The following is a 14,511-nucleotide window of genomic DNA, read 5'->3' as shown; positions in this document are numbered from 1 at the left end:
AAGATGAAAAAGAAAGAGGGTTAAAAAGAAAGAAAGTGAGGGAACAACATCCTGAGCTCCGCGGAAGAAGGATGGGATTGAAACAGAACGAATAAAACTCACTAAATAAAACCCCTTGGCATTAATGAAGGTTAGCTTTTTGTAAGGCCGCGCAAGGCCTGTCACTCGGTGGCAGAACAGCTGCTTTTGCATGCAGCGTGTCCCCGGTTCAATCCTCAACATCTCCAGATAGGGCTGTGAGGAACAACTGTCTAGAACGCTGGAGAGATGCTTGCCCGTCGGTGTAGACAGTGCAGAAATAGAAGGAATAGAAGGAGTCTGACTCCATATAAGTCAGTATCATTAAGGCCACAATCCTATGCATGTTTAGACAGAAAAAAGGCCTACAGCTCACAGCTGGCTGGGGCATGCTGCGAGCTGTATTATTAGTATTTATTTATTTATTTATTATTACATTTATATACTCCCCTATAGCCAAAGCTCTCTGGGCGGTTTACAAAGGTTAAAAACATTGAACATCTAAAAGCTAATATACAAAATTTATAACCATAAACAGCATAAAAGCAGACCACACACCAACTATCCAGGGGTCAGTTAAAAAACTCAACATATGCTGTTAAATGCCTATTTATTTATTTAAAACATTTATATCCCGCCCTATATCATTAAGATCTCAGAGCGGCGTACAGATAAAAGCATTCAGTATAAAACAATAAATATGCACAGTTAAAAACAAAGGAGAAGAGAAAAGTCTTGACCTGGTGCCAAAAAGAGAGCAATGTTGCGCCAGGCAAGCCTCGTCGGGGAGATCGTTCCCTAGTTGGGGGGCCACCACTGAAAAGGCCCTCTCCCTTGTTGCCATCCTCCGAGCTTCCCTCGGAAGAGATCCTTAGATGTTGAGCGCAGTGTTCGCGTGGGTTCATGTCGGGAGAGGCGTTCCATCAGGTATTGTGGTCCCAAGCAGTGTAAGGTTTGAGCCGTGTAAGGTTTGAAGACTGAGCTGATGGTGATTGGCCGAGGTCAGCGGCTGGCAGATTTGAGGCAGGAGCTCGTAAATCTGCCTATTTCAGGAATCCGACCGAGGATTGTGACTGAGGCGCGGGACCTGGGTGTTATTCTTGACCAGTCCCTAACTATGTCATCACAGGTGGGGGCCGTGGCTCAGAGTTGCTTTTATCAACTCCATGTGCTCCGCCAAGTTCACCCCTTTCTGTCAGAGGCTGATCTTACCACCGCAGTCCAGGCCCTGGTTCTTTCCAGACTGGACTATTGCAACCTGTTGTATACAGGGCTTCTCTTGAAGCAAATCCAACGCTTACAGGCTGTACAAAACGCAGCAGCCAGGTTGGTCAAGGGCCTCCCAAAGTGGTCTTCCATCACTTTGGTGCTTCAAGAGCTCCATTGGCTGCCGGTGGCTGCTAGGGTGCGCTACAAGGTCTTGTTGACCATGTATAAAGCCCTGCATTGCTTGGGTCCTGGATACCTGAGCACTCACCTCTCTCCTGTGCCTCACCATTGGCAGACTCGCTCTCAGGAGCAGGGTGCCCTGACGGTCCCCCGCTACAAATTGGAACGTGCCGGGGCCAGGGTTTTTTCAGTGGCTGGCCCCCGGTTATGGAACAATGTGCCACTGGAGATTAGACAGGCTCCCACTCTCAGTTGCTTCAAACGCCTTCGTAAGGCGTTTTTATTTTCCCAAGAGTTTGGGGAGGGGGGTGGTTTAAATTGGGGTTGAGGGCTTTTAATGGTTTGAGGGTGAGGGTTTTAAATGGAATTGTCTTAATGTGGGTTGAGGGTTTTAATGGAATTGTTTTATATGTTATTGTGAAGCGCCTCGATGCCAGAAATGTTATAAATAAATAAATAAATAAATAAATAAATAAATATTTATAGGTTAAAACCAGCACCTTTTCCCTGTCTAAACATGCGTAGGATTGCGCCTTAAGAGTTTCTCGCTCCTGCTCACACCTACATGTGTGCGCTCACACACCACACACTGCTATGTGGGGTGGAGGTGTATTGTGGGATTCCAGCAGATTCCAGCGTTGCACAAAGAAAAAGGGCTAACAAATGTAATTTTGCTATTTAATGTGGAAATAAATTTGCCATTTCTTTCTGTCAGGAGCCTCAGCTGGGAAGCTGCAAGGCATAAATCCTATGAGCCAACAGGCAAAACAATGACTCTTTCTTTCTTCAAACCCCCCCCCCCCCCCCGGTACATCAGATTGTTGAGAAGATAAAACAAATGCAGGCATCCAACAAGGAGTATTGTCAGATAGAGACGTCGCTGAGAGACGAAATACGCCTCAAGGACTCTGAAATGGAGGGCCTGTCTGGAAATATTGAGCTGCTGAAGAAATCACTGGATGGATTTCAGGTATCCTATTTATATGCATTTTGTTAATAAACTCGGATGTTTAAACCTGCACTTGGAGGGCATTTTAGCACCCTGCACTTACTTAGATACCTTTTCGCTGAATCCTGTGCATTTGTCTGAGAGAGAGTGTTGTCATCTACAGTTCTCTCTGGCCGACTTGCAGAAAACGGGGCCTCGGGTCATCCAAATAAGTCCAGAATGCTCAGATGTCTTCAGAGGCAATCCATCAGTGTCCCTCTGCCGCTAACCAATTCCTCAGACATCTCCATGGGAATTGTGGTTTTGTTTTTTCTTGATTTGGGCTGGGTAATTTATCTGGGGTGTTGAAATGGGTCTTGGGGGCCCAGCCAGAAATGGTTGCCTTTTCTCAGAGTCCCTTTGCTGTTATAAGAAGATACGAAGGCCGTTGAAACAAGGACATGAAATGATTTATTACTGGGTTCACCGGCTGTTGTAAAAACAGCCCAGAATTTGATGGTGATGGGGGAGGAGACGTTTTCGCAGCTGCATCGCGAAAATGAATGAGCCATGCCAATCATACATAGGGTGACCATATGAAAAGGAGGACAGGGCTCCTGTAGCTTTAACAGTTGTAGAGAAAAAGGATTTTCAGCAGGTGTCATTTGTATGCAGACAGCATCTGGTGAAATTCCCTTTTCATAGCAATAGCTAAAGGTGCAGGTGCCCTCATCTCTTTTGTATCTGGTCAAGAGGGCAGGACTCCTGCAGCTTTAACTCTTAAGATGAAGACAAAATTTCACCAGCTGCTACATGCATTCAAATGACACTTGCTGAAAATTCCCTTTTCTATACAACTTTAAAGATACAGGAGCCCTGTCCTCCTTTCCATATGGTCACCCTAATCATACATGCTTGGAAGGTTGGGTTGTTTTGCCTTTTTCCTTATTTCCTCGTCAGGATTTCTTGAAAACGTCCTACTGCAGCCACAGCTTGAGGAAAGAGATCTGTAACCTTCAGAATCTGTGCCTGAGCCCACCTGTCTCAGGGGTCCAGGCCTCTGCAGCCGAAGCCCTCTGCAGTGTGCTGAGCTGGGTGGACGCAGTGGAATGCCACCTTCGAGATGTGGGACTCGACGTAGCCGGCTGTGAAAAAGGTTCGCTTTTCCCCATTTCGTTTTATTCATTCATCATACTGCCTGAATGAATGAATGAATACCTTTATTGAATAAGTCTTCTGACCATTTCAAAAAATCACATATCATTAAAAACAAATGGACATTACTTAAAATTTATGATTTAAAATTTTTAAAACAATATACAGTTCGTAATTAATACATTATATATGACTAACAGTTAATAAGACCCCACATATATTACAACATTTGATAAAAACTTATTAATTAATCCATTTTTTCTAAAAAAAAATTCCCTTATACTGGCTGCTTTAAGAGCGAAAAGAGCAACCCTCTGGGTCACAAAATAGTTAGAACCACGTAGGAGAAAGGACAATTTATCCTTGGCTGACCAGTCTCTCATGCGTATTAAAAACATAGATAGATAACGTTCTCTACATTTTGAATATAAACAGCATTCAAGTAAATAGTGGGCTAAATCTGCCTGACCCCCGGAGCACATGGGAACCAGTTTCAGCGCCCCTGACTGAAGCCCCCCAGGGAAATGTGAGCATCCATTTTCTTTTGCCTTGGGATGCTCTGAGGTTTTCTCCCAGGAAGCGAAGAACAGGATGATCCCCAGGGCGCTGCTGCCCTGTCCTCGCCCTCAGCCCCTGCTGCCGTTTGGCTCTAAAGAACCTCAGGAGAGCCCTGCTGAATTAGTCCAGCTCAAGGGTCTCCCTAGTCCACCATCCTATTGCCACAGTGGCCAGTCTGATGCTTCTAGGAAACTCCTGAGCAGGACCTGGAGGGGACCTGGAGTCTGTCACCCTCCCAACCATCCACAACCGGAACATGGAAATATATTGGATATTTCTCATGGCTAACCCTTGCCCCTCTCTTTCATGAATGTGTCCAATCTCATGATAAAGCTCTCATGGCCCTCGCCCCGTCCTCTGGCAATTTCATAAATGATGTGCTGTGTGATGGAAATGCTTCCTTTTGTCCTGTCCTGAATCTGCTGCTGTCAACTTCAGTAGGTGAACCCGGATTTCTGATATTGTAAGAGCGGGGGGCGGGGGGATCCTCCCTATCTGCTTTCTCTGTGCCGTTCTCTGTGTTTCATTCCCTCTCACTTGCCATTTTAATTGAAGCAGTCCCAGCTGCTTTAGCCTTTCCTCATAGGGGAGTTGCCCCAAGCCCCTGATCATTTTTGGTTGCCCTTTTCTTTTTTTGCCTGGGATTGGTGCAGGAGCAACAAGAATAGCTGCGCTCTCTGGGTCCTGATGGTGAGACTTGGAAGTGCCACAATAGCTTCTGGTCAGAAGTCCAGCCTGGGAGCCCAAAAACTATGCTAATGGCCAGGCTTGGATATGCGAAGAAGGATCTCCAGAGTGGTGTCGTGGCCCCTGAGAACGTCTCTGTACTGACCCTTGATGTTCTGTCCCATGAATCCCATAGTTAAAAGGGTGCTTCCCATTGCTCTGAGAGATCAGGCTGGGACTTCGGGGAGGAGGCAGTTTCATAGAATTCATAGAATGGCTGAGTTGGAAGGGGCCTACAAGGCCATCGAGACCAACCCCCTGCTCAATGCAGGAATCCACCTCAAAGCATCCCTGACAGATGGTTGTCCAGCTGCCTCTTGAAGGCCTCTAGGGTGGGAGAGCCCACAATCTCACCAGGCAACTGATTCCATTGTCGTACTGCTCTAACAGTCAGGAAGTTTTTCCTGATGTCCAGCTGGAATCTGGCTTCCTGTCACTTGAGCCCGTTATTCCGTGTCCTGCACTCTGGGAGGATCGAGAAGAGATCCTGGCCCTCCTCTGTGTGACAACCTTTCAAGTATTTGAAGAGTGCTATCATCTAAGGTCCAGGGGAGGCTGCCAAGCCATGGATGACTTTGATGGGTCAAAATGAGCGTCTTGAACTATTATTGTTATTATTATTATTAATAATATTTCTTACCCAACTCTCCATTTTCATTGAGGTGGGGAACAATAGTAAATATAAAATACATAGAACTGAATTAAGAACATAATATACATTGTTAAAACATTCTAAAAACGTCCTAAAATTCCCCTGGATAGGACTGCCAGAAGAGATCGGTCTTGACAGCTTTCTTGAATGCTAATAGACTGTCAAGTTGACGAGTCTCCTCCGGCAGGCCGTTCCACAGTCTGGGAGCAGCAGAAGAGAAGGTCCTCTGGGTAATACCTGTCAGCCTAACTTTGACTGACTGAAGTAGATTCTTCCCAGAGGACCTGAGTGTGCGGGGCGGATTGTACGGGAGAAGGCGATCCCTTAGGTAGCCTGGACCCAAACCATGTAGGGCTTTAAAGGTAGATGAGGGTGAAGGAGTGTGACCTGCCCAAAGTTCCTTTGTGAGCTTTCTGGATGAGTAGGGATTTGAATCTGGGTCTCCCTGGTTCTAGCCCAGCATTGTCCGCTACACCACAGTGAGCCCTGTCTGAAGCACCCTCTGGTTAAAGCAGGTCAATCTCCAGGAAATGGGGGAGAGACGACTCTCACCTTGATTCTCCTTTCTTTGTCAGGAATGGCCTCCTACATGAAGAAACTGCTGGACCAACATGGTCACACCATGGGCCAGCTTCAGACCTTGCAGGTAAAAACCGAGAAGCGCTTCTGTTGCCTAAGTCAAAGCCCCAAAGCCAGTCTGATTGTCCGAATCATTCACTGCAGAGCAAACTGAGGATGTCCGAGGAGTCTCGGCACGCGCTCCTGCAGGAGGAGGTGAAAGCCTTGAAAGAGAAACTTGAGAAGGAATTTCAGGACAAAGAGAAAGAGCTTTTGGAGGATGAGAAGGAACGCAGAAAGGTAAAAGGGACATGCTTTTTAAAGCTTCATGCACCTTGTCAAATTTGAAGTAGCAACCGGGACATTTTAGGCCCACGTAATAATAACTGGAAAGGATGTAGATTTAAAGTGGGACAAGCACCACTAGCCAAAAAAAAAAAAAAAAAGTCAAACGACTGTAAGAAATTAAATCCTGTCTTAATGAAAGGAAGCAGAAAGAGATGTCTGTCTGTGGCTTAATAAAAAGAAAACCGAGCGCCAGTTCTTAATGTTGTAGGATTGATGCAGCTGTCATTTTTGGGGGGTCCCTTCTCGTGGCATTCTAGTCATGTTTAAATCCGGAAATTTCATAAGAAGGACTGAGGGGCTGTCTATACGGATCCGCACTGCGTCAGTTATACAACGCAAGCGCAACTTCGCAGCCACTGTGGGGCCTTACCGCGAAGCGGCGGATTGAAAAAGTCGGGGAATTACCCCAACTTTTTCGATTGGAGTGACGTCAGTACGGCTCTTCTGCCATTTGACATCGCTCTGTGGGCGACCCGCAATTTGTCACCTTCCACCAGGAAGAAGGCAGGGATGCCTCTGGTGCCAGATAGCTAAGGGAAGAGCTGTGCTCCTTCCTCTGCGTTGGGATTCTCAATGAAGACAGCCCCTGTGAATGGCCCAATGCAGGAAATGGCCCAGCTCGTAAATTTTAGCCATGCTTAGCATCGCACTATCAATGGTTTTTTGCCTTAACGCTTGTGAAGTTCCCAAGCAGCGTGTCAAAAGGGAGACACCAGCAAAACCTGCATTGTCGCCTTTCAAGCAGAGAGGCAGGGAAACTGCCTGAACCATGGTTTCACACTTAACCGTAGTGAACACAAAATGGAGTTCGCAAACCCTCTTCAAATCATGGTTGCACGTCCTGGTTTATGAATAATCTGATTATTTCCCACACGGTTCTACTTACTTGTTGGGACAACATTCTCAGGCTGCTTTCAAAGAGGCACAGCGGATTTGCAGAGAGAGAGAGAGAGAGAGAAAATTACCCAATGTCTTCTCCCCGTTCTGATTCTCCTTCCATCCATGGGCCCAGGATAGCGAATTATTTTTGAAGGATCTCCCCCGCTGTAACCCTAACTTTCATTTGTTCATCTGTTGTCATCCTGTTCCTGCCTCACAGATTTGCCTCCCATTTGTTTAAGACATGTTCACCGAAGAATCAAAACTCTTCCGCAGGTTCTGGAGGCAAGGGCTGCCCTGGAGGAAGCAAAGCTGAAGGCAGCCACGGAGGAAGAAAAGAAAAAGGTCAAAGGTTTGGAAGCTCAAATGAGACGACTGGATGAGGTGTGTGGAAACTTGAGCTGTCTCATATTATCACCATCTCTCCTAGTAGGAAGGAAGGAAGCGTTTCGGTGCTCAGAGCATTTTGCGTACATTGGCTCAGTTCAGATACGACGTTCCTAATCCTCCAAATCACTTTGGGGGGATCCGGAATGTGGTGGGCTCCCCCTTTACCTTCCCTCGCTTTGATTCCCGCCTCCTGTCATCATCATCATCATCATCATCATGATTATCTTCATCATCTCACCTTCCTTTCAATGGGCTCAAGGCATACCTGATCACCCACCACTACAATTATATCCTCCCAACAACCCTGTACGACAGATCAGGCTGGAAGAGCGTGACTGGCCCCAAATCACCCAGTGAGCTTCATGGCTGAGCAGGAGATTTGAACCTGGATCCCCCAGCCCTGATCTGACACCCTTAACCACTACACTGGCTCAAACGGTGGCTTCCTGAGACATGTGAACTGGCCGCTACAGTTTGTGCTTTGCCCTCCAAACTGGTATAGGAAGTTGCCATCTGCATGGTTCCAAACACAAGGGAAGGTCAAGCCCTACACTGGTTCCAAACCTGGACCAGGATGGGTCTTGACAAGTGTGGATGAAAATGGTCTTGTTTAGAGTAAACCTAAAGGCACAATCAGGTTTAGCGGCAGTTTTTGTGCTTGTTCTTGTCAGTTTGTCAACGGCTTGTATGCCCGGCTTGGCAACCCAAAGCCCTGTATAAACAAACTGTGGGTGTTCGACACGGCGTGGGAATCTATGTGAACCAAAGGAGGAGTGAAAGAAAAATACAGCAAAGTGTGTTTTTCCTCTCTCAGCTGGGCCTCTAACCGAGACCCTTCTTTGCTCTCCGGCAAAATCGTTTTGGCACGTTAAACTCTGGTCTGCCGGAACTTCTGAAAGAACTGGGCATGTTTAGCCTGGAGAAGAGAAGATTGAGGGGAGACATGATAGCCCTACTTAAAAGGTTGTCCCACAGAGGAGGGCCAGGATCTCTTCTCGATCCTCCCAGAGTGCAGGACACGGAATAACGGGCTCAAGTTAAAGGAAGCCAGATTCCAGCTGGACATCAGGAAAAACTTCCTGACTGTTAGAGCAGTACAACAATAGAATCAGTTACCTAGGGAGGTTGTGGCCTCTCCCACACTAGAGGCCTTCAAGAGGCAGCTGGACAACCATCTGTCAGGGATGCTTTAGGGTGGATTCCTGCATTGAGCAGGGGGTTGGACTCGATGGCCTTGTAGGCCCCTTCCAACTCTGCTATTCTATGATTCTATGATTCCTCCTAAGACAGCCTTCCTCAACCTGGGGCGCTCCAGATGAGTTGGACTGCAACTCCCAGAATGCCCTAGCCAGCTGGCTGGGGCATTCTGGGAGATGCAGTCCAACACATCTGGAGCGCCCCAGGTTGAGGAAGGCTGTCCTAAGAAAAACTACGTCTTGGTCTGTTCCGCTCCCCTCTTGCTTATTTTTCCTTCGTAGGCGATTGAACATAAAACAAAATCCGAAGAAGCTTTAAATGCCAAGATAAGGGAGACGCTGGCGAGCCTAGAAGTGGCTGAGAAGAGAAAGGTAACTTGTGGGACACTGGAGGCAAGAAGTGACTCTGCTTGAAGGATCAGCAGCTAGAAGTTCCTGGCCCGAATCTGGGCCCTTGAAGGGCCCCCACCCCCATTGCCAACTCAGAGGTAAAAGTCAGCTGTAGGATTTGCTGACAGGCCACTTTGGAGGCATGAGGACTAGGCCCTTGGCCCACCCTCCTCCCACTTTCCAGAGCAGCCCCCACCCCCTGAAATACCCTTCACATTCAAGTGAGTGATCATTTCAGCTTCAAAAAAGAATTTGAGACCAATTTAGCCTCCAGTATTTTGCAAACAGGGAGAATGGATTTGTCCCCACTGTGTACAGTTTGCCTTTGTTTTCAGTTCCCTTCCTGTCTTTCCTCCACCCTCTAGACCGGGGGTGCAGAGCCTGTGGCCCATGGGGCACTGCAGTCCTGCCAGTGCTGCCTCTTGGGATTCCATCGGGGGGGGGGCTTAGGCCCCTGCAGAAAACCCCTTCATGATAACAGCTCCCCGGGTGCTCAGAGGCAGAGAAAGGGGTCTGATGTCTATCCCTGCTCCCCCTGGGTTGGAAGAAGTTGTTTCAGGTGATCAATCAGAATCAGACTCTGAAGTAGAGGAGTTGGCGCCAGACACAGGCCAGCCTGGACCAGCAGGGGAGGAAGCTCTCACGGGCTCTTCACCAGCTGGGAGTAAACCCTCTCTAGAGCTTATCTCATCAAGGGCAAATAATACACAGTCAGTGGGAAGCCAATGTTCTTCCGAAGGAGAGAGCACCGACAGGTTAGCAGATTTTATTTATTTATTTTGATTTACTTATTTATTAAAAACATTTATATCCCGCCCTATATCAATAAGATCTCAGGGCGGCGTACAGATAAAACATACAGTATAAAACAATAAATATACACAGTTAAAAACAAATTAAACCATGATCCAAGTTAAAACAATATATCATTTAAAAGCAGTTAAAACAATGTGCCAGTGAGTTTAACCATCAAAGGCTAGAGTATGCCGTAGACTAAAACAGGTGGAGCTAAAAGAAGGCGAGAGAAAGTCTGCCCGGCTCGCATCTCATGAGAAGCCGCCTCAGAACTAGCCCCTCTGAAGTTAACACGTCTTGGGAAAGGGCTTTCCATTCCTCTTGAAAGGACAATTGTCTCGCTTATTTTGCATAGGGGGGAAAGTTCCTAGAGATTAGACTCTCTTCAGGTGGGAAGAGATGTTTATTGCGTGAATAAAGCTTTGTGGATTACTTGGCAGGCCTCATTATTGTCTCCCAAGAAGGCGGGAGGTTTTGAGAAACGCGGCAGGATCTTTTCCCCTTCTTGCTACCTAGAGATGTTTGGGATTGAACCTGAAGCTTTGTTGGTTTAACCTCCTCAAGTCTATATTCTGTATTCAAGAGGCAGCTGGACAACCATCTGTCAGGGATGCTTTAGGGTGGATTCCTGTATTGAGCAGGGGGTTGGACTCGATGGCCTTGTAGGCCCCTTCCAACTCTGCAATTCTATGAAAACCCAGCGAAAATATCAAGACCGGTCCTGTCACAGAGTGCAGGACGTGGAATAACGGGCTCAAGTTACAGGAAGCCAGATTCCAGCTGGACATCAGGAAAAACATCCTGACTGTTAGAGCAGTACGACAATGGAATCAGTTGCCTGGTGAGGTTGTGGGCTCTCCTACACTAGAGGCCTTCAAGAGGCAGCTGGACAACCCTCTGTCAGGGATGCTTTAGGGTGGATTCCTGTATTGAGCAGGGGGTTGGACTGGATGGCCTTGTAGGCCCCTTCCAACTCTGCGATTCTAGGATTCTAAGTCCCCCTAGCCCTGGTGTTGGTTGAACGAGCCGCCCCACCTGCTGAGCAGCCGGCCCCTGCCAAGCGGACAGGTTGTGTTTTCCAGGCTGTGGCAGAAGAGAAGGTCACCGTCTGGGAGAAACGTCTGAAGACGGTTGAGAACGGGAGCGAGACACTGAAGCGGAAACATCGGGAGGAGGTAGCGGAATATAAAGAACAGGTCAAGCAGCACTCAAAGACGATTGTTGATCTGGAAAGCAAATTCTTGGAAACAGCCCGGCACGTGGGGGAGGTGAAGGAGGAAAACGCAAAGCTCCAGAAGCAAATAGAAGGTCAGAAGAGGGAACAGGGTGGCCTGCCCTTGCTTGAGGCGCTCAGCTTGCCCTGCCGCGTTTGGGGCCAGTTCATGCGAACGAGCAGAACGTATTTGCTCCATGGTTGCTGGGGAATGGCCGTGTCCCACAATCCAGCAGGTGGGCGTCCGGCGGCCGCTCTAACGGAAACGGCTGTGGCTGACCCAGGTGAAAAGCTAGCTGGCCACCCACAGTTCTCAGAAGTAATGCATTAACATGGCCGGCCTCCACAACTCCTAGGATGCCAATCTGCACTCTGCGCGCACATGCACACCCTGGCCCTTACGGCTTTTGTGGGGGATGCACACGTGCGCTGCAGCAGGCCTCGGCCTGAGAGAGACCCTTCCCCTTTTTCCTTGAACGGTGGAGGTTGTCCAGGAGCAGGTCCCTTCTGCCACTCGCTCCAGATTTAGGGCTCTGGCAAATGACGTCATGCGTTGCCCCCTTCAGTGGGAGGAGCCTCTCCCTGTTCCAGCCCTGCCTTCTTCCAAGTTACAGGGTTTTCACAGAGCTCTCGTTCTCTCAACCTTCTGTATCCTGTTAGCAGTTGGATTCAATATTTGCTTGGTGATTTCGAGCTCTGTCACACCATCAATTTAGTGCGCGCTCGCCATGCCTGGTGTGCGGATTTGCAGTAGGGTCCTCGCAGGATGCCGTGCCTGTCCTGCTGACAACCCCGCCTCTTCCCCAGCCCTTTCCGTCTTTTCCCAGAACGCCTAAAGTCTGGATTATTTTCCCTGAGCATTTTCGTTCGTTGGGGGTGTGTGCTGTGATGGGAGCCTTGCTGTTAGCTTGAATGGATTCCATCAGGTCCTGGCAGGGTGAAGCGATCTCTCCCAGCAGCTGGCTCCAAGCCTCAATTTTTGCCGGGCAGAAAGGTGGTTGGGTTATTATTATTATTATTATTATTTATTTATATAGCACCATCGATGTACATGGTGCTGTACAGATAACACAGTAAATAGCAAGACCCTGCCGCATAGGCTTACAATCTAGTAAAGTTGTAGTAAACAATAAGAAGGGAAAGAGAATGCAAACAGGCACAGGGAAGTGTAAACAGGCACCGGGAAGGGTGAAGCTAACAGTATAGAGTCAGAACAAACTCAAAGTTTAAAAGCTATAGGGAAAAGAAAAGTTTTTAGCTGTGTTTTAAAAGCTGTGATTGAGTTGGTAGTTCTCAGGTGTTCTGGAAGAGCATTCCAGGCATGAGGGGCAGCAGAGGAAAATGGACGAAGCCGAGCAAGGGAAGTAGAGACCCTTGGGCAGGCAAGAAGCATGGCATCAGAGGAGCGAAGAGCACGAGCGGGGCAATAGTGTGAGATGAGAGAGGAGAGATAGGCAGGAGCTAGACCGTGAAGAGCTTTGAAGGTCAACAGGAGAAGTTTATATTGGATTCTGGAATGAATTGGGAGCCAATGAAGAGATTTCAGAAGCGGAGTGACATGGTCAGAGCGGCGGGCCAGGAAGATGATCTTAGCGGCAGAGTGGTGGACAGAGACCAGCGGACTGATGTGAGACGAGGGGAGGCCAGAGAGGAGGAGGTTGCAGTAGTCCAACCGAGAGATAACCAGTGCGTGAACGAGAGTCTTGGCAGAAGAGACAGACAAAAATGGTCGAATCCTGGCAATATTATACAGGAAGAAACGACAAGATTTAGCTACTGCCTCGATATGAGGAATAAAGGAGAGCGAGGAATCAAATATAAAGCCAAGGCTACGAGTTTCCTTGACCGGAGTAAGCGTGACATCGTTGACAGTAAGAGAGAATGAGAGGTGAGGAGAAGGTCTGAGAGGACCTGTCTTGTTCAAGGGGGGTGGAGGAGCAACCAATGAACTGGAGGGAGAAAGAGAAGGTGTAGAAGAGCAAAGGAGCGAAAGAGCATTGGAGGTAAAAACCGTGGAGATAACACAGGGGGGTGGAAATTATATGTGATGGAGCCCTGAGTCTACTGTGACAAGGGAACCTTCTATTTATTTATTTATTTATTTATTACATTTATATACCACCCCCATAGCCAGGGCTCTCTGGGCGGTTTACAGAAATTCTAAAATTGAGATAAAAACAAGTATACAAAATTTAAAATTTTAAACACAGAACATACACACATAAAGCATTAAAAACCGTTAAAAAACTAAACATGTGGGTGATTAAGATGTGCCGCCATATGCATGGGCAAAGAGGAAAGTCTTAACCTGGTGCCAGAAAGATAGCAGCGTTGGCGCCAGGCGAGCCTTGTCAGGGAGATCATTCCACAGTCTGGGGGCCACCACCGAAAAGGCCCTGTCCCTCGTTGCCACACTCAGAGCCTCTCTCAGAGTAGGCACCCGGAGGAGGACCTTAGATGTTGACCGGGTATATTCACGTCGGGAGAGGTGTTCCATCAGGTATTGTGGTCCCAGGCCGTGTAAATGTAACCTTCTGTTGCGTATCTGATGGATGTCCCATGAAGGAGAAAACTGGAATTGGCTGCAAAGAGGGGGGTCTAGCTCCTGGGCCAGTTCCTGGCAAGGAGATGTAAGCACGCCAGGCAGAGAGGCCCCTGTTTTGGCTGGCAGTAGGACCAACTCTCCAGAGGAAGAAGGAAGTCATCTCTAGGGAGATGAGGGCAGGGAAAGGCCTCTTTTAAAAATAAAAATCATGCACTTGAATGTTCTGAAGTATTTGTATTAGAAAACAATTCTTAAAACGTTTTAATCTGCTTCCTGATTAATTGGGGGAGGGTGTCTTTTTTGAGAATCAAACTGTTCTTAATCAGTTAACCTAACTGATCAGTCAAGTAAAGACTGATCTCAGCTATACCAGTCGCCTCCCCCAAAATCTTTTGAGCTCTGACCCAGACATGAAAGCTGAAATTCTTTCAGATTTGTTTTCAGAATCAGCCAGTGTCCCTAATCGTTTTTGGTGTTCTTGGGCGTTTTCTTTCCCCCCAGAAATGCAGAGGGAGCCTTTCAAGTTGTCGCCAGCCTGTTCACAAGAGGCCCCTCGTGCGGAAGAGTCCCACGTTCTCTTGAAGTAAGCAGCTGAGTGTTTATTCTCTTTTACAGCATCAAAAGCTGCAAACGGTAAAAGTCTAAAAAAGCAACATTGTTCTGCTTGCGGACAGACCTAAATGGGAGGAGGGATCCATTCTTCTGATTGGGGGCTCTCCTACAAGAGGCAGCTGGACAACCATCTGTCAGGGATGCTTTAGGGTGGATTCC

The 14,511-nt window shown here is 47.8% G+C and overlaps 1 protein-coding gene across 1 annotated transcript in view; it reads left to right on the top strand.

Annotated features, from left to right (window-relative positions):
• Positions 1-14,511, top strand: part of FHAD1 (forkhead associated phosphopeptide binding domain 1) — a 58,041-nt gene that overhangs the window by 22,479 nt on the left and 21,051 nt on the right. The window contains exons 12-19 of the mRNA XM_063145439.1: positions 2,225-2,377; positions 3,296-3,491; positions 6,002-6,072; positions 6,171-6,284; positions 7,488-7,595; positions 9,080-9,169; positions 11,065-11,290; positions 14,242-14,323. Coding sequence (XP_063001509.1) covers positions 2,225-2,377; positions 3,296-3,491; positions 6,002-6,072; positions 6,171-6,284; positions 7,488-7,595; positions 9,080-9,169; positions 11,065-11,290; positions 14,242-14,323 — 1,040 coding nt within the window. The remainder of the gene's footprint in view (positions 1-2,224; positions 2,378-3,295; positions 3,492-6,001; positions 6,073-6,170; positions 6,285-7,487; positions 7,596-9,079; positions 9,170-11,064; positions 11,291-14,241; positions 14,324-14,511) is intronic.

The sequence above is a fragment of the Elgaria multicarinata genome, chromosome 20 (genome assembly GCF_023053635.1).
Source record: "Elgaria multicarinata webbii isolate HBS135686 ecotype San Diego chromosome 20, rElgMul1.1.pri, whole genome shotgun sequence".
Lineage (NCBI taxonomy): Eukaryota > Metazoa > Chordata > Lepidosauria > Squamata > Anguidae > Elgaria > Elgaria multicarinata.
Note: the sequence above shows the minus strand (reverse complement) of the source record. Positions and strands in the feature narration are given on the sequence as shown.